This window comes from Pelophylax lessonae (assembly GCF_965119305.1).
Source record: "Pelophylax lessonae genome assembly, chromosome: 4".
Lineage (NCBI taxonomy): Eukaryota > Metazoa > Chordata > Amphibia > Anura > Ranidae > Pelophylax > Pelophylax lessonae.
In genome coordinates, this window is record NC_138771.1 from 498,464,181 (window position 1) to 498,487,967 (window position 23,787).

The 23,787-nt window shown below is 44.7% G+C and overlaps 1 protein-coding gene across 1 annotated transcript in view; it reads right to left on the reverse strand.

Moving 5' to 3' along the window:
• WNK1 (WNK lysine deficient protein kinase 1) overlaps nucleotides 1-23,319 on the reverse strand; it is a 340,445-nt gene extending 317,126 nt beyond the window's left edge. The window contains exon 1 of the mRNA XM_082253649.1: nucleotides 22,351-23,319. Coding sequence (XP_082109775.1) covers nucleotides 22,351-22,851 — 501 coding nt within the window. The 5' untranslated portion in view covers nucleotides 22,852-23,319. The remainder of the gene's footprint in view (nucleotides 1-22,350) is intronic.
• Between the last annotated feature and the right edge of the window lie 468 nt (nucleotides 23,320-23,787).

The window sequence follows — 23,787 nt, forward strand, 5'->3', positions numbered from 1 at the left end:
TTGTTAATTGGCCATAAATATGCAGAGAAAGAAGGGGCCACAGGGAAGGCGTGCTGACGTCACTACTCTACATCCGGAAGCCGGGCGGCGGCGTTTTTTGAAATCCTTGACAAGCGCATATCATCTGAACAATTGTGAGTGTATTTCTGTGGTTTTACCTATTAAATTGCATTAGACCATCTGCACTATTGTGGCCCCTTCTTTCTCTGCTCAGGTGTGAATAGGTGTGAATAGGGAGCAGGCGTGTAAAATTTGGTGTCATCACTCTCACTCTCATACTGGTCACTGGAAGTTCAACATGGCACCTCATGGCAAACAACTCTGAGGATCTGAAAAAAATAATTGTTGCTCTACATAAAGATGGCCTAGGCTATAAGATTATTAACAAAACCCTGAAACTGAGCTGCAGCACAGTGGCCAAGACCATCCAGCGGTTTACCAGGACAGGTTCCACTCAGTACAGGCCTCGCCATGGTCGACCAAAGGAGTGGAGTGCACGTGCTCAGCGTCATATCCAGAGGTTGTCTTTGGGAAAGAAGACGTATGAGTGCTGCCATCTATAGTGGGCTATCAACAAAATGAATTGCGTAGTTCTGACTGGAAGGCATACTTTTTTTCCCGTATAAGATGATAAATGCTTTATGATGCTTGGTGTAGAACCCAGGGTTACAACTTACTTCTGGAACACTCCTTGTGAAATGTATTGTCGTGCAACCTAAACAATTGTTAATTTGTTAATAATTTTGATGGTTTTTGTTCAATAAAAACGTTTTCTGACAAATCTGTTGGGGACGTGTGCTCATTTATGGTGAACACTGTTTTTTTTTTTTTGTTTTGTTTTTTTAAACCACAAACTACTTTTGCTCTACTTTCAGTAACTAAAGAATGCTAGAAATGTACCTTAGACATGCAATATAGAATGTTGACGTTTACCACACAGGAACGCTCAGATATGCACACAATTCACTGCAAACACTGAGTCATTCATTATAGACTATACAAAGCATAGGTTTCTAATCAGCTTGGAATTCCAGAAAATGGCATTTAGGTCTTGCCAGGTGACAGCAGATGGTAAACTAATGCCAGCCATGGATGGATCGAATCTTGGCCAGTTCCTGCTGAACCAGCTATAACCGCTAGCAGTAGTCATTGTATTCTGCTGGTCAGAAGGCTCCCTGCTGGCAGAACTTAATAGTGCTGCTGGAGGGATTCCCCTATAGAAACTGACTGTTGATGGGGGAACCAAGCAATTTTCCACCATGGGTGGAAGGAAAGAAAAATCGCATAATCTATGGTCTGCTTAAAACAATTCAAGACTGACTCACTGGAAAAAAAATAAATAAATAAATAAGACACCTGGGGCTAGTCTTAAACAATACATTGCCACTGTACACTTGAATATGACGGAAATGTTCTCTTATTTACAACTGCCTGGGTCCGTCATGGTTTGTGAGAGTTATTCATGCTTCTGTTAATGAGGAAACTTACATCCTTTCAGCTTCCTTCAGCACTTCCAGATCCTCTTATGCATTGGTCACCTTCCTTTGTACGCAAGCCACAGCTGTCACCACAAAAACTGTCCCTTATACTGGGGCAGACCAACAGCTAATCACTCTTATATCATTCACTGGAATTGAAGGACAGTTTGACTTCACTGTTGCAAAATACTTAAAAAAGGCACTTTGTTATACGGGGCATTCCTCAAAATCAGGCTGTATCTTACATAGCTGCACAAGAATGTGTACAGAGGTAAGGCACAGCACAAAAAGGTGTTAAAAAATTGGTCTCAGTGCACCATTGTGCCAATATACATGCTAAGCACAGAAGAACCTTGCGAACAGAAAACGGTTAAATTCCATCTAGATTAATGCATAGAGATAGTAGACAGAGCTACACAAATAATTCCTTCATGCCATCGTGTTTAACTGCAAATCTAAAACGACTGCTTTTAGCACAGGTAAAGCGGATTATAAAGTAATTTATTCCAAACTGCAAAAAACAATTTCAGGTTACTACGCCATCCTCAGAGCAAGGAAATAACGGCTTCTAGTATTACTTGGGAACAAAGAAAGTTAAAGGGCCCGTTTACACTACAACAGTTTAGTGTGCGGACAGCTCTCCATTGTGTCTGCAGTGAGTGAGCCAGCGGTAAAGGGGAGCATGATGCACATTTCAAGGTATCGCACAGTTTGATTTGCGTTAACTTTATTTGAAGTGCACAAAGTGGCACTTCACGTCACTGCACTGCAGTACAAGGACATGCAATCCCTTCCTGAACACTCTGGGAGGGGAAAAAAAAAAAAACGGTTGTCTGCATTTTTTTCAGCTCATTGCACCGCACCTCTGGGCTGAACAGGACACATAGAAAACGATTGATTTCTGTGTGTCCTAGCAGTGACCTGTGTTCATCCAGTATGGTAAAACGAAGGTTAGCGCACTATACGTGAACAGGGCCTTACCCTAGTGATTATGAGTAAAAGAACCAAAAAGGTCCTCCACTTAACCAGTGCAAAGCACAGTGGTACATCCTTAGAACAGTCAATATCCACGCCTCATTACATCACAACCCCCCCCCCCCCCCCCCCAAAAAAGAAAAAAAAAAAAAAAACACAAAAACTTAAACGTAAAATTCCTCATTTTACTGTAGTTGATGTAATCATGCAAATCAAAAACATACACAGAAAGGAAATACATGTTTTATTTCCTACTAAAATTACTACCTAAAATATATCAATAACATACTACAAATATCACATTTCATAAACTGTGCAAAATTGAACAAATTAAAACCATCAAAATAAGATCATTTATTAATTGCAAAGCAAATCTCCTGACTCTTAGCCGCCACTTCAGTGTTCCTCTACCAAGAATAAATAGCCTAGTCACTTGCCTTTAGAAGTACTATTTTTACCTTAATGCAGAGAATACTTTAACTTAAGACTGGCGGTAAATACAGTTCCTGTACATTTTTGTGAACTCTTTCACTGGATAGGGTTTCACAATTCTTGGAGAGATAATATCTTTTCAGGATCGACCCAATCATAGTTTGCCCATTCTATTTGTTCATGAATGGGAAATGTCTTTTTAGACTAAGCTGGCCTATTAGTGTTAAAAGGGACATGGTGAGCCAGAGAATAATCAAGGGTGACAATGCCGAGGTTTTGGCACACAGTAAAAGGAAATATATCTACACTGGCAAGCATATTGCATGAAGCTGTAACATCGAGTGTAAAAAAGCCTTGGACTGAAAAATCTTCTGCAATCTCCTCTAACCCTGTCTCCAGGTCCTCTTCATTCCCTTTAATGTATGCAGTCTCTAGGAGGTATTTTGCTTTTCTTCTCCATGAAATACTTGCAGAAAAGAATGCCTTAGTGATGTAGGCTACTTGTTGCGTGCCTGAGATAGAGCTAGAACCAGTTAAAGCTGAATTCCAGGAATTCCGCTTCTTTTCAAAAACTGAATGCACACTAGGAGTTAAGTCCAATGAGATACATGACATCTCCTGGAAGTCTCTATTTGCATCTGACTGGTTTATAGTACTCCCGGAAGATGGCAATAGATGGACACTGATCCTTCTAATCTCTGCAAAGTCAACAGTAGAGTCTTTGCAGCTGCTATCCCCCCCCCCCTTACACCTAATCACAGAAGCCTTGTTATGTGAACACATTCACAAAATACAGAGGCTTCAGTGAATGGGCAGCAGAGGGGAGGGGCAAGCATAGCTGCTGTGTGTGTGTTCTCTCCTCTCAGATTAGAATCAGCAGGGCAATAAAGCGGTTAGGGGTAACTAATGGAAGTCCAGATGTCATGCACCTCCTTGGAGGCAAATCAAAGGGGGAGGGAGGGATTTACTAAAGTTGGTGCACAGAGTCTGGAGCAGCTGTGCATAGTAACCAGTTTCTAACTTCAGCTTGTTCAATTAAAGCGGAGTTCCACCCAAACGTGGGGGGGGGGGGGGTACCCACTCCCATGTCTGCACAGGACTTCTTAAGACGGCTCGAGCGGAAATACTTCTCTCCCTCGCTGCAATCTTCTGGGACACGTCACAGGTCCCGGAAGATTCCCTGGCCACTAAGGAAGAGCAGCGCGACTCGCGCATATGCAGTGCACACCTGGCTGTGTCGCCGCAAGCTGTAACAGCTGGGTGCCCACACTTGTGATGCCGGCACCGCGGGGAGAAGAGGGAGAAAACAGAGGCCCCTGTCGGCCGCATCGCTGGATCGTGGAACAGGTGAGTGTGTATATTCAAAGTCAGCAGCTACACTTTTTGTAGCTGCTGACTTAACCCAAAAATGTCTGGAACTCCGCTTTAAGCTTTGCCAATACCTAAAAGCTGATTGAGTAAACCACCCCTATAGTGTGCCTTTACTTTTTACAAAGTGGCTGAATTCCTGTAATCCAGCTTTAAAATAGGGTCATGCGCCAATGCAAGGGAAACATTTTCATTTTTGAAGCAGATCCCCTGCTCCTGTTTAAAGTAACTTGCGATGTCCGAATGGAACGACATCGGACCGATGTTGGAGAGGCTGTAGCCATGTTGGCACCTTGCTCCACATGGTTTGGTCTTGTCTCCACCTTCATAGCTTCTGGGCGGCAGTTTTCCGCCTGATCTCCACTGTTACAGGTCATCTATTGACACCTGATCCCAGCGTTAGCCATTCTAAGCATAGGAGCCACGACCCTACATTCCTCCCTTAGGCCGACTTGTATGTATATCTTACATGCCTCCAGACTTACCATGATGAGAAATTGGAAAACCACTGAACCCCCCCCCCCCCCCCCCCGAGATTAGAGACGTAAATCAGACTTGTACACAAGATACATGCCTTTGAAAAATTGTTGGCGGTCAAGGACGGCCGTGTTTCCCAGTTTTCCCGAGACTGCACACCTTGGAGCTCATATTTTCAACTAGACAAAAAGTTATTGTAAACCCTATCACTCTATTGGTAATTCTGGCACACTATGTAGGAACTTTCACTGCTGCCCATGTCTACCCTGTTATATACACTACTTTTGTGTTTTGTTCACCCATATGTTCTGCTTTAGTTTTAATCTTTGTCAGCCTACAACATCCTCTTGCACACTGTAAGGGGGTTGTGTGGGGCTGTTGCCTCCCCGGGCACGGGTTGTTCCCAGTGGGGGTGCTGTGCAGCTCCACCACCTATGTATTTCCGCACTTGAGGCCTTCTTTCAGTTCTATATTACTGCAATGATACTCTGTATATCTGTGACTGATGTTTTGTTACCATTGACAATATACATTTTTGGTGGTCACTTGTTCTTTATCTGTATGTTCCTTGACAAAAAGTGTAAATAAAAAAAAAATAAATAAAAAAAGTAACTTGCGATGGTAAACTACTAAGATAAGGTGGCACCAAGATGGCCCTCCTGAACTGGTCTAAACAATTCCTAAAGACACCAGTGAAGAAAAAAATAACTATATTAGTCTTTTAATCAATTGCTTTGGGGATCTATATTTTCTTGGAGAAGGTAGTACATGGGATCTCTACTAAAATGAAAGCCTATTTCAGGATTACTGGTTGAAGTCACAGCATACTCTGGGCACTTGGATGCTAAAAGGTCAGTTCATCCAAAACAAATATTTCACTTTTAGCTTATGCTGAAGAGGTAGTGTATCTAGACAAAATAAATATATTCAGTAAATTTCTGAAATATAAAAAAATATATTTTTTGCTTCTAAACGCAGTTCTATGTTAACGTATGTGGCCATGCACATCAGGATATTAGACCAGTATGTTGAGAGCAGCATTCTTATAGGAGGAAAAATAAAGGGAGCACCAAAGCTGCATTTGAAAATAATTTTAGGAGTACAATTTACAGACAACAAACATGTGCATATGACCGTAAAGGTATTCCAATGGGCAAAATAAATTATTATTCTGGCCTGTAGAATGCATTTAGACTCAACATTATACACACATAAAAGTGCGCACTTATGCAACATTAAAGACTCTTCTTCCCCCCCCCCCCCCCAAATTCCGGCAGAAAAAATCCAGCATATTTGCAGCATAAAGTCATACGACTGTGCATGTAGCCCAAATATAAAATTCAAAGTAACCTACATTTGGGCAAAGTAACCTACATTTGGTGCTTGCTTTAAAAGGGTCTGTAAATCCAGGTTTTAACAAATGGATTTTATGTCAAACAAGGACAATGCCCTGCTAATCTGTAGCAGCGAATAGGTTAAGCAAACCACTGAACAAATTGGAACACTGCCAATGAGGTAAGCAGGGTTTTTTTTTTCTAAAGAATGAAAAAGAGGTAGGAAAAAAGTACTTCACAAAAGGAAACAATCTATCTAATCCACCAAATAAAGCTAAAGGGACTTTTGATTCAAGTGCACTAATGTGGATAATTTGTGGACTTAATTATTTACATTAAGTGCCGGTTCACACTAGTACGACTTGTCAGCCTGACAAGTAGCGGTCCATTGTGTAATACAGGAACGGTTCTAATAGAAGCGACACAAGTCGCTCTGACTTAGAAAAAGGTTCCTGTACTACTTCGGGGCGACCTCAGAGCGACTTGCATAGACATTCATTTTATGAAGTCTGTGCAAGTCACGCCGAAGTTGCGCTGCACGTGACTTCACAGGTCGCCCCCTAAGTCGGAACGCCATAGTGTGAACCGGCTCTTAGACTTGTTTTGATTGTAAACTTTGGACAGATGCATTACCAACATATTACAGCTTTGTATCACGCCAGCATTAATCAATTTACCAAAATTCTGAAAAATGCACTTATTACTACAGTAGAGTATGATTTAGGAGTGCATATCATTTCAGCATGGTATGAGCCACAAGCATATTCTGCAATTAACATAACTCCCCTCTACTATAACTGTGGCAGCAAAAACCATAGGCAGTAGTACGGAAGTAAAAAAATGCAGAAACTTGCGGGCAGGCATATAGCACATTAAGAACAGTAAAGAAATTAGTCACAGGAAATAGCAAGGACAGGGTTTCAGTAGAATAAACAGTGTGTGGAAATGCTCAGTGCTTTATTTCTGTACCTTATCAAAATGACACATTTAAAAAGTATATATTGCAAGTTTAAGCATACCTCCTACTCTTACTCGAGTCTCTGCTTATAAGCCAATTGACTTTGGCTTCAGAACAGATCCTAGTTACGCAGCAGTGTAAATTTTGTCAATGAAAATATTTGCGTCAATTTTTGTCAGCTGCATGTTTTCAGTAACAAACGAAAATAAAATTTTAATTGGGTTAATTGGCAAAAACTATGGCGGTAATCAATTTTAACTACTTGCCGCCCGCCCGCCGTCAATTGACGGCGGAGCGGTGCGACCATTATCCTGGGAAGACGTCATATGACGTGATCCCAGGAATGCAGGGCAGGCGCGTGATCGCGTGCGCGCCGCCCTGCAATGCCGGTATCGGGGTGTCCCCGGGACACCCCCGTCACCGGCAGGGGGGAAACAGCCAATTGGCGTGGCTGTTTCCCACGTGATCGGCTGTGTTCCAATGACACAGCCGATCACAATGGAGGCGCCCGGGAGATGACCGCGCATGCACGATCATGTCGGTGGCACTGTGTTCCGTAGGAACACAGCTGTCACCGGCGGTAGTAAACAGTCACTGACAATGACTGTTTACTATGTGATCGGCTGTGAATCCATTCACAGCCGATCACAAAAATGTAAACAAAGAGCAGTAACTCACTGTTACTAGCTCCTCTCTCCTCATACAGCTTCCAGTATGAGGGGAGAAGAGCTAAAAACAGTGAGTTACTGCTCTGTACACCTGCAAAAAGTAAAATCACACTAATAAAGGTCCCCACACAGTCCTCAGCCCCCCCCAATGTCACCTGTCACCCAACAGTCACCTCATCAGTGCCCAGATATTTACACCCATAACGTTCACATGCGAGCGCAGCGATCGCGGGCAGAATCACCGCGATTCTGCCCGCGATCCGGAAATCATTGCAAATTGCGGGACGCCTGTGCGTTGCCCGTTTTTTGCAATAGCACCCCAAACGCTGTGCGATGTTGCCGCCATTTCCGCCTGCCGAATCGAGGTAACATCACGCAAACATCGCATGACGCCCCAAAAAGGTACAAGAGCTTCTTTGGGGCGTCATGCGTTGTTTGCGTGATGTTACCGCGATTCGGCAGGCGGAAATCGCGGCAACATCGCACAGCGTTTGGGGTGCTATTGCAAATCACGGGCAACGCACAGGCGCCCCGCGATTTGCAATGATTTCTGGATCACGGGCAGAATCACAGTGATTCTGCCCATGATCGCTACGCTCACATGTGAACGTAGCCTAAAGTTCACCTGTCACCAGAGACTGCCATCAGTACCGCCGTGCACCATCGCCCGTCACCTGTCACCCCATCAGTCATCGTCACCTGTCACCCCATCAGTCATCGTCACCTGTCACCCCATCAGTCATCGTCACCTGTCACCCCATCAGTCATCGTCACCTGTCACCCCATCAGTCATCGTCACCTGTTTGCCATATACATGCAATCACTTACTGACCGCCTAACGACTATATGCGTCGGCCATTAAAAGCTAAATACTGGGGTTATGGCAGCAGATAGCTCCCATAACCCCGGAATTTTTTGAAACGGCGGGCGGTCGGCTTTCAGATAAGGGTGGTCCCAGTGGCGGATTCGCTGCGGAATTACCCTTACGGTGCAGGGGAAGAGGTGCCCCCCCCCCCTCCTGCCGCGTCCCAGACGTTTTCCCAGCTTACCGGACCCGCCGGCAGAGGGGAAAACTATCCGGTCCCGGATCCTCCGAGACAGGAAGTCGAGTGAGGGCAAGATGGCCCTCACTCGACTCTATGGTCTTGGAGGACCAGAGCTACGTCAAAAGACGTTGCCTAGCAACCGGTTTAAAGGGCCGCTTTTTTTTTTTTTCTTTTTTTTTTTTTCCTCTTTCAACAATTTTTTTTTTTTTTCTTTTTTAGTGATAATAATAATAGTGATAAAAATAATAAATAAAATAAATAGGAAAAAAAAAAAAAAATTAAAGTGCCCTGTCCCCGTTAGCTCACGCGCAGAAGCAAACGCATACGCAAGTCCCTCTCACATATGTAAACGGTGTTCAAACCATACATGTGAGGTATCGCCGCGATCGTTAGAGCGAGAGCAATAATTTGAGCCCTAGACCTCCTCTGTAACTCTAAACTAGTAACCTGCAGAAATTTTTTAAATGTTGCCTATGGGGATATTTAAGTACCAATGTTTGGCGCCATTCTGTGAGCATGCGCAATTTTGAAGCATGACATGTTGGGTATCTAATTACTCGGCGTAACATTATCTTTCACATTATGGAAAAAAATTGGGCTAAATTTACTGTTTTCTTATTTTTTAGTTCAAAAAAGTGAATTTTTTTCAAAAAAAAAAAAAAATCGCATTTGGAAGACTGCTGCGCAAATATGGTGTGATAAAAAAATATTGCAACGATCTCCATTTTATTCTCTAGGGTCTCTGCTAAAAAAAAAAAAAAAATGATATATATATATATATATATATATATATATATATATATATATATATGTTTGGGGGTTCCAAGTAGTTTTCTAGCAAAAAAAATGATTTTAGCTTGTAAACATCAAGTGTCAAAAATAGGCCCAGTCTTAAAGTGGATAAATGGACAACTTTGTGTAAAGCGCTACTTGGATGTTAGGCCTATGCATGTGGCCAGGCTGTGTAAAAGTGATACACATGTGGTATCGCCATACTCAGGAGGAATAGCAGAATGTATTTTGGGGTGCAATTTTTGCTATGTACATGCTATGTGTTAGAAATATTGCATAAATGAACAGCTTTGTGTAAAAAAAATGTGTTTTCATTTTCTTTCCACATTTTCCAAAAACTTGTGGAAAAAAAAATGACATATTCAAAAGACTCATTATGCCTCAAAAATTATACGTTGGGCTGTTTGCTTTCCAAAATGGGGTCATTTTATGGGGGTTTCCATTGTCCTGGTGCTCCAGGGCCTTCAAAAGTGCGATAGGTTGTCAGGAAATTATATGTGTAATTTGTGCTCCTAGAATGCCGGACGGTACTACTTGGATGTTAGGCCTCTGTATGTGGCCAGGCTGTGAAAAAGTCTCACACATGTGGTATCGCCATACTCAGGAGGAGTAGTAGAATGTGTTTTGGGGTGTAGTTGCAAGTATACATGTGCTGTGTGAGAGAAATAACCTGTTAATACGGCAATTTGTAAAAAAAAAAAAAAATCTTCATTTTGCAAAGCATTGTGGGAAAAAATTACAACTTCAAAAAACTCACCATGCCCCTTATTAAATACATTGGAATGTCTACTTTCCAAAAAGGGGTCATTTGGGGGGTATTTGTACTTTCCTGACTTTTTAGTGTCTCAAGAAATGAGATAGGCCTTCAGTACATCAGGTGTGATCAATTTTCAATGATTCGCACCATAGCTTGTGGACTCTATAACTTTCACAAAGACCAAATAATATACACTTACTTGGGTTATTTTTACCAAAGATAAGTAGCAGTATAAATTTTGGCCAAAATTTGTGAAGAAAAATGACTAATTTGCAAAATTTTATGACAGAAACAAAGAAAAATGCGTTTTTTCACGATATTTTCAGTCTTTTTTTTTATTTATAGCACAAAAAATAAAAAACCCAGTATTGATCAAATACCATCAAAAGAAAGCTCTATTTGTGTGAAAAAAGGACACAATTTTTGTATGGGTACAGTGTTGCATGACTGAGTAATTCTTAGTCAAAGTGCGAGAGCGCTGAAAGCTGAAAATCGGTCTGGGCAGGAAGGGGGTGAAAGTGCACTGTAGGCAAGTGGTTAATGTTCGTCATCAAACAAAAATGGAACGAAAATATGAGGGGGCGGGCGTTTACCCACCTGAACTTCAGCTTTCTTTGGAGCGCCACCTGTCTGTTTAAGCCCCAGCCCCCTGACAGGCTGTATTGGCTGACAGACATAGGCTCCCTCTGTCTGCCTGCTGCCTAGGAGTTCTGGAACAATGCCCTGCAAACCACATGGCGAGGGTTTCCCCAGCAAGGTAGCAGTGCTTAGCACTGTATAAAATAACAGCCTCCCTAAACCAGTTCTCTGCTCCTGTGCACTCCCTCTCTCCCCACTACATGTTATTAGATTCTAGAGAAATGCTCAAATATTGCATTACAATTTAACTGAACTTATTAGGCTTTTGTCAACTAAAATTTAACTGAGATTTTAGTAAACTAAAATATGACTAAAAAGGTAAGAACTACTCAGATTACTAAAATATGACTAAATCTAAAATCGCATTTAAGTCAAAAGACTGACTCAAACTAAACTGAAATTCGATGTCAAAATTAACACTGCTACACAGGAAGACATGCCCCCCTCCAGGTGGCTCTGTGTTCAATTTTCTATACTGCGTCAAGTGCAAATTCAGCATGTTTCAATGTTTCAATGTGGTCAAACTAGTTCATAAAGGGACTACTGCGAGTCCAAACGAAAAGAAACGTTTTTTCTTTTATCACCACTCAAAAGATGCTCATAAGTGCTTTACTCTACAAATTAGGGTTGCACCAACATCGTTATTGGTGCCAATACTAAGCATTTGCTTAGTACTTGTACAAATGCTGATACCTAAAAATGGATACCTTTGCGATGCGATTTGAGCCCATATAAAATAAACTGCAAAATAACGCATGTGATTTGAAAAGGAATGTGGTGCGATTCCTGTCTGAATCACATAAGGTTTCCCTCACTGCTCCTGCATGAACCCAGGCTTGTCATATGGCACTTTTCCACTGCAAGTACTGGCTCAGCTCTACTCGGCCCGGTTTGCTTTTCCACTGCTGGTACCGCATGGTACGGTGTTGGAACGGTTCGGTACGGTTTGGTTTGCTTTTCAACTAATGTAGTACTAAAGTTAAGTGGGTGGGATAACAACGATTCTCTGGCCAATCAGTGGCTAGTAGTGACTGCATGCAAAGGATTGTGGGATATGGTACCGGTATGGTACCTCTTGGAACCACAATCGAGGTGGTACTGTTTTAGAGAGCCGTACTGTTCGGTTCCATGCAGTGGAAAAGCTCCGCCGTACCGTACCGAACCGTTCCTACACCGTACCATGCGGTACCAGCAGTGGAAAAGCACGAAAGCGAGCCGAACCGTTCGGTTCCATGCAGTGGAAAAGCACCAATAGTTCAGCCTACAGGAGCAGTGCAGAAAACTGCATGCAATTCTGACAGGAATTGTACCACATGCCTGTTCAAATTGCATGCTAATCTTTGTAGTGCGATTTGAGCCCATAAAAAAGCCTAGAGCACAAAAAGGTATCGGTAATCGATATCGGGGAATACTTGAGCACAAGTATCTGTACTTGCCTATAAAAAACAGTATCGGTGCAACCCTACAACAAATATACTGGTGTACAACACTGTGCATAGTGATATCACCAGCAGTAGAATCACAGAGGACAGCCTTTAAGTTACCTCTGCAGTATCCCTTCCTAGCTGGCCTGGAACATTGCTAAACCCCCCTTGGGAGCATAGGAGCACCAACAGAGAAAAACCTTACTTATCCAGTGGGCAAAGTAGTACTCTCTTAGCTATCCGGTCACTGACTTGCTTGCGTGACATGGACCTAATATTGGGAGTAATTAAATTTCCAAGAAACGCTATAAGGCATAACATGCTGCCAAACATAAGGCCTAATTTGCTAGAGGCAAATAAGCTGTTTACTTTGGAAGAGAATTTGCAATTTACAAGGGTTTTTCCCCAGAGCTGTGTGAATTTGGTGAAATTTCACTTTGCACATGATTGAATGATGGAAGTCCGTAGCGCTTCACCTCATTCACTAAGCTCTGGGGAAATTCCCTTGCAAAGTGAACAGACCATTTGCCAATAGTAAATCAATCCTATAGATATCACAAGTTTAAACTGATAAGCGTAAACATAGCAGTGAGCATGTATAAAAGCCCTTAAGGCACTTTCCTATCACTCTAAAGTATGCATTCTTTTAAGGGAAGACATCTGCAAGTATTTAACTTTTCCCAGGACTTGCTTTGTTTTTGTTTTTTTTATCCCCTCAAAATGGTACTTAATCCCCTTGAGTGCTCTTCATATGCATTCTATAAAATGTTAATTCAATGGTGTATATACTTCACAAATACTTTGAAAGCACCATCAGTAGCTCAAAGAACGATTGCCACCCCCTAAGAACAAAAAGAAGGCACACAGTAACTTGGTGGTTTATTACAAAATACAAATGCAATCAACCAAACACTGCATTGTATTCTGTTGTAAACTGGTTAAAAAGTTACAGTATCTTACAAGAGTACACCCCTCACATTTTGGTAAATATTTTATTATATCTTTTCATGTGACAACACTGAAGAAATGACACTTTGCTACAATATAAAGTAGTGAGTGTACAGCTTGTATAACAGTGTAAATTTGCTGTCCCCTCAAAATAACTCAACACAGCCATTAATGTCTATACCGCTGGCAACAAAAGTGAGTACACCTTTAAGTGAAAATGTCCAAATTGGGACCAAAGTGTCAATATTTTGTGTGGCCACCATTATTTTCCAGCACTGCCTTAACCCTCTTGGGCATGGAGTTCACCAGAGCTTCACAGGTTGCCACTGGAGTCCTTTCCCACTCCTCCGTGACGACATCACAGAGCTGGTGGATGTTAGATACCTTGCGCTTCTCCACCTTCTGTTTGAGGATGCCGCACAGATGCTCAATAGGGTTTAGGTCTGGAGACATGCTTGGCCAGTCCATCACCTTTACCCTCAGCTTCTTTAGCAAGGCAGTGATCGTCTTGGAGGGGTATTTGGGGTGATTATGTTGGAATACTGCCCTGTGGCCCAGTCTCAGAAGGGAGGGGATCATGCTCTACTTCAGTATGTCACAGTAGCTTCCCAGTGCCGGCAGCACTCATGCAGCCCCAGTCCATGACACTCCCACCGCCATACTTGACTGTAGGCAAGACAGCATTATCTTTGTATTCATCTGGTTACCGCCACATGCGCTTGACACCATTTGAACCAAATAAGTTGATCTTAGTCTCATCAGACCACAGGATATGGTTCCAGTAATCCATGTCCTTAGTCTGCTTGTCTTCAACAAACTTTATGCAGGCTCTCTTGTGCATCATCTTGAAAAGAGGCTTCCTTCTGAGACGCCAGCCATGCATGCAGACCAATTGGATGCAGTGTGCGGCGTATGGTCTGAGCACTGACAGGCTGACCCCCCACCCCTTCAACCTCTGCAGCAATGCTGGTAGCAATCATACGTCTTTTCCCCAAAAACAACCTCTGGATATGATGCTGAGCACGTGCACTCAACTACTTTGTTCGACCATGGCAAGGCCTGTTCTGAGTGGAACCTGTCCTGTTAAACTACTGTATGTTACATAGTAGGCGAGGTTGAATAAAGACAATAGTCCATTCAGTTCAACCTGTGTAGGTGTGTGTGGCTGTAATCATCTCACATAGCCCTGAATGTTCTGATAATTGAGATGTACGTCTAAGTGTCTTTTGAAAGTCACCATACTTCCCGCAGAAACCACCTCTTGTGGTAGAGAATTCCACAATCTTGTAGCCCTAACAGTAAAGAACCCCCCACGTTGCCTGAGGTTAAAACGCTTCTCCTCTAATCGCATTGTATGTCCTCGAGTCCTCGTGCAATCCCTTCGATTGAACAGCTTTTTTTCTAAGCTGAGATCCCCATTGAGATATTTATAAATTGTCATCATGTCCCCCCTCAGGCGTCTCTTCTCCAGGGAGAATAAATCAAGCGATTGCAGACGCTCTTCATAATTAAGGTCCTCCAATCCCCTAATCATTTTAGTTGCCCTTCTCTGGATTCTCTCCAGCTCCAACACATCCCTCCTGAGGACTGGCGACCAGAACTGGACAGAATACTCCAGATGCGGTCGGACCAGAGTTTTATAAAGTGGAAGGATTATAGACTTATCTCTGGAATACATCCCTTTCTTTATGCATGCTAATATTCTGCTGGCTTTGGCAGCTGCCGCTTGACATTGCATGCTGTTGCCTAATCTATCAACCAAGACTCCCAGATCTTTCTCCATTTTTGATTCCCCCAAGGGTTCCCCTCCTAATGTGTATTGTGCTTTTATGTTTTTAGTCCCCAAGTGCAAAACCTTACACTTCTCCACGTTAAACCTCATTTGCCATGTCGTTACCCACTCCGTTATTTTGTCCAGGTCATTCTGTAGGATATCTGCTTCATGCTGTGCAGTTATTGTCCTGCCCAATTTTGTGTCATCTGCAAAAACTGATAACGAACTCCTGATCCCGACCTCAATGCTGTTTATGAATAAATTGAACAAGGTTGGTCCCAGGACTGAGCCTTGGGGGACCCCGCTTACTACCTCAGACCAGTCTGAGTATGCGCTGTTTATTACCACATTTGGACACGCCCTTTTAGCCAGTTCCGTATCCAAGAGCAAACCTTGTTGTCGATACCTGCAGACCTTATTTTATAAATTAAGCGCTTGTGGGAAACTGTATCAAATGCCTTTGCGAAATCCAGGTACACCACATCCACTGGTCTCCCCCTATCTAGCTCACAGCTCACCTCCTCGTAGAATGTTAAGAGGTGGTCCTGGCCACCGTGCTGCAGCTCAGTTTCAGGGTCTTGGCAATCTTCTTATAGCCTAGGCCATCTTTATGTAGAGCATCAATTCTTTTTTTCAGATCCTCAAAGATTTTTGCCATGGGGTGCCATGTTGAACTTCCAGTGACCAGTATGAGAGGATGAGAGCAATATCAAATTTTACACACCTGCTCCCTATACACACCCGAGACCTTGTAACACTAACGAGTCAGATGACACCGGGGAGGGAAAATGGCTAATTGGGCCCAATTTAGACATTGTCATTTAGGGGTGTACTCATTTTTGTTGCCAGTGATTTAAACATTTATGGCTGTGTGTTGAGTTATTTTGAGGGGACATCAAATTTACACTGTTATTCAAGCTGCACACTCACTACTTTACATTGTAGCAAAGTGTCATTTCTTTAGTGTTGTCACGTGAAAAGATAAGAAAACATTTACAAAAATGTGAGGGGTGTACTCACTTTTGTAAGATACTGTACTTAGAAAGAAAACTAGGCGGGTAGCTACCCCATATGTCAGGTCACAATATAAGCATTAACTACTTAAGCGAACCGATGTAGCTCTACGTCGGTCGCGCGTCTGCAGCTAGGGGGTGAGCGTGTGCTGAAGGCGGCGCACTGAAGGCGGCGCACTCCCACTCGGCAGTGGGGACTCCCATGCACCGGACAGGCGGCTTCCGATTGCCGTCTGCCACCAGCGATCGCTCCCTGCTGAGAGAGGACAGTCAGCTATTGTAAACACAGCTGACCGTTCTTCTCTCTGGAATGATGACAGAGCGCCTGTGATCCTTCTATATAGGATCACGTCTCTGATCATTTCAAAAGCCCAACCCCCATACAGTTAGAAACACACCCCTAGATCACCCACTGAGTTAACTCCTTCCCCGTCAGTGTCATTACAGTAACAGTGCATATTTTTAGCACTGATTACTGTAGTAATGTCACTTGTCCCGCCAAAAATGTCAGTTAGAGGTCCGATCTGTCCGCCGCAATGTCGCAGTCCCGCTAAAAGTCGCAGATCACCGCCATTACTAGTAAAGAAAAAAAAAAAAAAAAATTAGATAAATCTTTCCCGTAGTTAGTAGACGCGATAACTTTTGAGCAAATCAATCAAAATAGACTTATTGCAATTTTTTTACCAAAAAATATGTAGCACACAACAAATTGGCCTAAAATGTTAAAAAAAGTTTACATTTTTTTTTTTTTTTTTTGGGAATGTTATATAGCAGAAAGTGAAAAATGTTTTTTTTTTCCAGAATTGTCGCTCTTTTTTTGTTTATAGCACAAAAAATAAAAACCACAGAGGTGATCAAATACCACCAAATGAAAGCTCTAATTGTGGGAAAAAAAGGACATCAATTTTATTTAGGTACAGCATCGCATGACCGCGTAATTGTCCATTAAAATAACGCAGTGCCGAATTGCAAAAAATGGCCTGGTCGTTAAGGGGGCAAATCCTTCCGGTACAGAAGTGGTTAAAGTAAACCGCTTAAAAAAAATAGCTGAATAATCAGTTAAAGTCCAATTCTACAATACAATTAACCCCCCTTTGGCTGATCACTGAAAAAAAAAAAAAAAAAAAAAGACTACACACTTTTCTACTAATCACTTACAGCCAGTCACATGATCACCCAGTGCCATGCTTTTCTCTTGTTTACTTGTTGTCCTCTTTCTGGGTGTCCACGTCATTGCATGACACATACAATTTCTAGTGGGCAGCCAGCAGAAGGGTGCCCTCAGGATCCAGAAAAAGGACAACCTACAGATCACGGGGAGTGGAGGGGACCAGCCAAGGGTTAACACTGGCTTAAAGTGGAGTTCCACCCATTTTCGGAACTTTAGATCTATGTAATCCCCTTTAAAATGGCTTTTACCAATGGAAACTTTTTTTTTTTTTTTTTTGCTAGTAAATACCTTAATTTCGGCTTTATTCCTCCTCTCCTCACTTCCTGGTGCGATCGGCGATGACGTCATTCGGCGATCCGCAGTGTCTGCTGGGATGTATTCTATTCCAGAAATCTCGCAGTAGCTGTATCTGTACTGAGCCGTGCCTGCCCCGCCTCCGCCCCGCCTCCGCCCCGCCTCCTCTAATTGAGTTTCATTGTATGAATGTATTAAGGCTGTTCTCTGCCCCGCCTCCTCATTGAATTGCATTGTATGAATGTATTAAGGCTGTTCTCTGCCCCGCCTCCTCATTGATTTGTAAGAGGAGGCGGGGCGGAGGCGGGGCAGAGAACGGCCTTAATACATTCATACAATGCAACTCAATGAGAGGAGGCGGGGCGGAGGCGGGGAAGGCACGGCTCAGTACAGATACAGCTACTCCGAGATTTCTGGAATTGAATACATCCCAGCAGACACTGCGGATCGCCGAATGACGTCATCGCCGATCGGACCAGGAAGTGAGGAGAGGAGCAATAATGCCGAAATTAAGGTACTTACTAGCAAAAAAAAAAAAAAAAAGTTTCCATTGGTAAAAGCCGTTTTAAAGGGGATTACATACAGCTATGTATTCCAACCTATTTAAAATGGGTGGAACTCCGCTTTAAGGTTAGAGGCAGAAACTGGCAAAAATTTGATTCTTTTCCCCCCCAAGTTAGGCTTTAGAAACTAAATATGTTTTACCAACTACACGAGAAAACCATGCAGTAATTTAAGATTCTTCTACTCCAGGTTCAACAATTTAGTTTACGCTGGATACATTATACAATTTTCTTGTTCCAATTTCCTTTAGATTTACATTCAACTATGTAGTGCAAGGCACTGCCTGACTGGATACAAATTGAAAAGTGTTTAAATTGAGCTCATATTACTTAATTTTGGTAAATCTAAAAGGAAAATGGTATAACTATTTAGCTAGCCTTCTGCTGCAAACTTCTCAGTGCACAGTGAATCCACATCCTCTCCTCTGTCCAGGGAGCATGAACTGACCTGAGTAGCAACCAAGAAACATAAAAGTGAACATCCTGACTAGCAGAGCCGAGACAAAAGCAAATTATGTATTATAGGGCTAGGGCTAGTTCACATCAACTGCAGTGCGGGAACGTGTGCAAAAAAATTGCAAATTTCCCTAAACAAAAAAAGGCGCTACATTTTCCTGACAGGCAAGACGCATGATACCAGAATACCACGCGGTTTGGTGCAACACAATTTTAAAAATAGTGCCTGCACTAAGCGCTATGAAATTAGGGGCAGCCTGTGAATGTGCATAAAAGACAAGATATTACAGGTAGAAGAAACCCAAGGGGACAGACAAACAACTGGCTGAACCCAAAAGAGTACAAAGTTTTGACAAACCACTATCACCATGGAGATAAAATATTTAAATCTAAAAAACAAAGCACCACTCCAGAGCATTAGAGTTCAAAAGGGTGTTTTTTTTCCAAATGTGTAATAAGTGCAACAATCAGCATATTTCAGGGAGCATACAACACCAATACAACTAGAACTGTTGTACACAATTTATGCACAGGGATGAGTTTCCAAACCTGTAACTACCCACATGACATACTACAAACCAGTCTTGAGCAAAAACTGCCCCAACCTACTCTACACAAAACATCCCACACACAGAGGAATTTCTCAAAACTGGAACAAACAGAATCTTCAGCTGTGCATGGCAACTCCACATCCCATACAAAATACAATAATATACAGGATGTACAAATTTCCTTTACACAACCAGCTTCTAGCTTTGATCTTCAAAGCTCAACTGAACAAGATGAAGATAGAAGCTGACTGCTTGTCATGCACAGCTGCTTCAGATTCTGTATGCTCTAGTTTTGAAAGAATTTCCCCACCACGGTATTTCTGTAGAGGTTCTCTGCAGACACAGAACATGACTACTCACTTTACAGTGCATCCTAACCCCATTCCCACATTGACTGTATCACACCTTGCATGCACACGCAAGGTTCCACTCCTCTCCTTGCTTGTGTCACAGACCCTGCTTCAATCTACATTAGATTGCCCCTACTTTTCATGTCCACATTACCACATCACTGTCACTGATTGCTTGCACAATTATCACTTCTCTCATGGGACTACTCATTAGGAATTACTCACATCCGTACTTTATCAACAGTCTGCACATTTGATACTGCCTACAATGATCACACTATGGACACAACCCAAACTCCATAATAACCCACAGCTCTACATGACAAATCAAACCAACTGCAGACCTAGCCCCTGTAATTGTCAACAGGCCACAGACCACACACTCATGTTGGAGACAAAGTTCACCTTTTTAATCAGGCCTCTACACGCAATAGACCTACACTGCGGCCCACTCCCAGGCCTCTGCGCCACAGACCTACACTGGGGTCGACTCATAGGTCTCAACATTACAGACCTCCACTGCTGTCAACTCTCAGGCCTCTACACTACAGACTTACACTATTGTCAAACCTCAGGCCTCTACACTACAGACTTACACTATTGTCAAACCTCAGGCCTCTACACTACAGATGTTACTGGTTTCACCTCTCTATTCAACACAGAACCATAGACCTCTAGATACTACTGACACCACTCCTGTCATTGCTCATAACACTGTAAATATCCCCCTACACCAGAAAACCATCATTCTTCTTGCCTTAGGAAGCCACAGGCCCCCACTGCTGTCATCCCTCAAGCTTCTTTGTACAACATCCACTGCTATCACCCAACAAGCATTTTAATATTACACACCTCACTACTGTCTTACCCCTTACCTCAATATAATCTCCTGCAATCCTTCACCCTCCATGTTGTCACCGGTCAGGACTCCATACCCCCCCCCCCCGTCATCCTTCACCAGTCCGGACTCCAAATCCTCCTGTTACCCTCACCTCCCCATGTTGTCACTAGTCTGGCCTTCATACCCTCCTATCATCCTTCACCCCCCATGTTACCAGTCAGGCCCCCATACCCTCTTGTCATCCTTCACGTCGGGCTTCCATACCCTCCACCTCCCCATGCTGTCAGCAGTATGGCCACCATACCCTCCTATCATCCTTCACCTTCCCATGTTGTCACCAGTCAGTCCTCCATACCCTCCTGTCATCCTTCACCTCCCATGTTGTCACCAGTCAGGCCTCCATACCCTCCTGTCATCCTTCACCTCCCATGTTGTCACCAGTCAGGCCTCCATACCCTCCTGTCATCCTTCACCTCCCATGTTGTCACCAGTCAGGCCTCCATACCCTCCTGTCATCCTTCACCTCCCATGGTGTCACCAGTCAGGCCTCCATACCCTCCTGTCATCCTTCACCTCCCATGGTGTCACCAGTCAGGTCTCCATACCCTCCTGTCATCCTTCACCTCCCATGTTATCACCAGTCAGTCCTCCACACCCTCCTGTCATCCTTCACCCCCCATGTTGTCACCAGTCAGGTCTCCATACCCTCCTGTCATCCTTCACCTCCCATGTTGTCACCAGTCAGTCCTCCATACCCTCCTGTCATCCTTCACCTCCCATGTTATCACCAGTCAGTCCTCTATACCCTCCTGTCATCCTTCACCCCCCATGTTGTCACCAGTCAGGTCTCCACATCCTCCTGTCATCCTTCACCTCCCATGTTGTCACCAGTCAGTCCTCCACACCCTCCTGTCATCCTTCACCCCCCATGTTGTCACCAGTCAGGTCTCCATACCCTCCTGTCATCCTTCACCTCCCATGTTGTCACCAGTCAGGTCTCCATACCCTCCTGTCATCTTTCACCTCCCATGTTGTCACCAGTCAGGTCTCCATACCATCCTGTCATCTTTCACCTCCCATGTTGTCACCAGTCAGGTCTCCATACCCTCCTGTCATCTTTCACCTCCCATGTTGTCACCAGTCAGGTCTCCATACCCTCCTGTCATCTTTCACCTCCCACGTTGTCACCAGTCAGGTCTCCATACCCTCCTGTCATCTTTCACCTCCCACGTTGTCACCAGTCAGGTCTCCATACCCTCCTGTCATCCTTCACCTCCCATGTTATCACCAGTCAGTCCTCCACACCCTCCTGTCATCCTTCACCCCCCATGTTGTCACCAGTCAGGTCTCCATACCCTCCTGTCATCCTTCACCTCCCATGTTGTCACCAGTCAGGTCTCCATACCCTCCTGTCATCCTTCACCTCCCATGTTGTCACCAGTCAGGTCTCCATACCCTCCTGTCATCTTTCACCTCCCATGTTGTCACCAGTCAGGCCTCCATACCCTCCTGTCATCCTTCACCTCCCATGTTGTCACCAGTCAGGTCTCCATACCCTCCTGTCATCTTTCACCTCCCATGTTGTCACCAGTCAGGTCTCCATACCCTCCTGTGATCCTTCACCTCCCATGTTGTCACCAGTCAGTCCTCCATACCCTCCTGTCATCCTTCACCTCCCATGTTGTCACCAGTCAGGTCTCCATACCCTCCTGTCATCCTTCACCTCCCATGTTGTCACCAGTCAGGTCTCCATACCCTCCTGTCATCCTTCACCTCCCATGTTGTCACCAGTCAGGTCTCCATACCCTCCTGTCATCTTTCACCTCCCATGTTGTCACCAGTCAGTCCTCTATACCCTCCTGTCATCCTTCACCTCCCATATTGTCACCAGTCAGTCCTCCGTCACTTCCCATGTTATCACTTGTCAGTCCTCTTTACCCTCCTGTGACCTCTGACCCCTCTGCCATGGAATGATGGCGCACACAATACACGTCACTGTTGTCTCCCCCCACGTGTGGCAGCTCCCATCACCCCTCCTCACCTGCAGCTCACACCAGGCCACTTCCACGGTGGTCTCCGTGTCCAGCCCCTTATAGACAGTCTTGAAGGACCCCCGACCAATCTCGATATCAAACTTGAGGAAGCGGCCGTCCGGGGAGAAGCCCACCGCCTTAGTCTCCAGCTCCTCGTTGTCGTCCAAGGGTCTCTCCTCTGGCACGGGTGGCCGGGGGACCTGAATGATTGGAACCGAAGCGGCGGGCTCGGGGCTCTCCTCCTCTTGGGGCGCGGTGGGAGGGGAGGCCGGGCCGGAGTCGGGCGGGGAGCCGGCGATGCAGTGCTGGTTGGAGGAAGGAAGTTCCAGAGCGGTGGCGTTGGAGTCACAGATGACGCTGCGGCGAAAGAAGCGGTGCTCGGCCTTGTCCTTATCCATGGTGTGGCGGCGGCGCCGGAACTCGTCAGGCCGGCTCTGGGCCTCCTCCCTAGGAGCCAGGGAGCTGTCTGAGCTCGAGCCATTAGAAGGCCGTGGCGGGGCGAGGGACATTGTATCCGTGAAGAAGGAAGAGAGTTCTCTCAGCGGGGGTCGGGACCCTGGGCGGGCAGCGGGCTGTCAGTCGGCTCCCACGGCTGGAGCTCACTGGCCATGCTGGGAGCGGAACATGAGACCCGGTGGTAGCGGCGGCTTCTTCTCCTGACAGGAATCGGCGCGCACCCTCACTCTCCTCACTGGGAGAATGGCGCGCATAGCGCGCGACGGGGCTCTGACACACACTGCGCGCGCCGAGACACGCCCACCAACAACCTTATTCGCCTATCGTTGTTCTCCTCCCGAGCTAGTCCAGCCCACTAAAACCCAATCCCCTCTTCTCAAATCTGCGATAGGAGCTTTTGCAGACCGGGCCGCGCCCACAAAGTTGATATACCCGCCCCTTTGCTTCTGACAGTATAACCGCGCCTACTTTGACTGACCCCGCCCCTATCGCCTGTCACAAGACTCCTATACCCAACAGCGCCCACTAAATGTATTTACCCACCCCCTCCGTTTTGGGCATAACACTACCGAGCCGATTTGGCCCAACACCCCGCCCCTTTCTAAAGCTGCAAACCCTGCCTCCTCCGCGTGTCTCTATACATCCATAAAGTCCAATCCAACCCACCAACTTCAATCCCCGCCTCCCCGATTACTGGAATTCTTCTTCAAACCTAGCCACACCTACTAACAAATCCCCGCCCCCCACGCTTGTGATAGAGTCTTCTCAATTATCAGTCATGCCCACTTCGGAATCTGAACACCCGCCCTGCTTTTTTGAAGTCTTAAGCCGCGCCTACTCGAGAAACCACACCCCCAACCAGCTTGTGACACGATCCCTGCCCCAGCACTATGTGCGGTAGTAAAGTTCCAAAGACGCCCGCCAGCTACCGCTTAACACACCGTCCTGCAAAGCGCTTGACCAGCTCCGACGGGCGCAGCGCAGCCGGG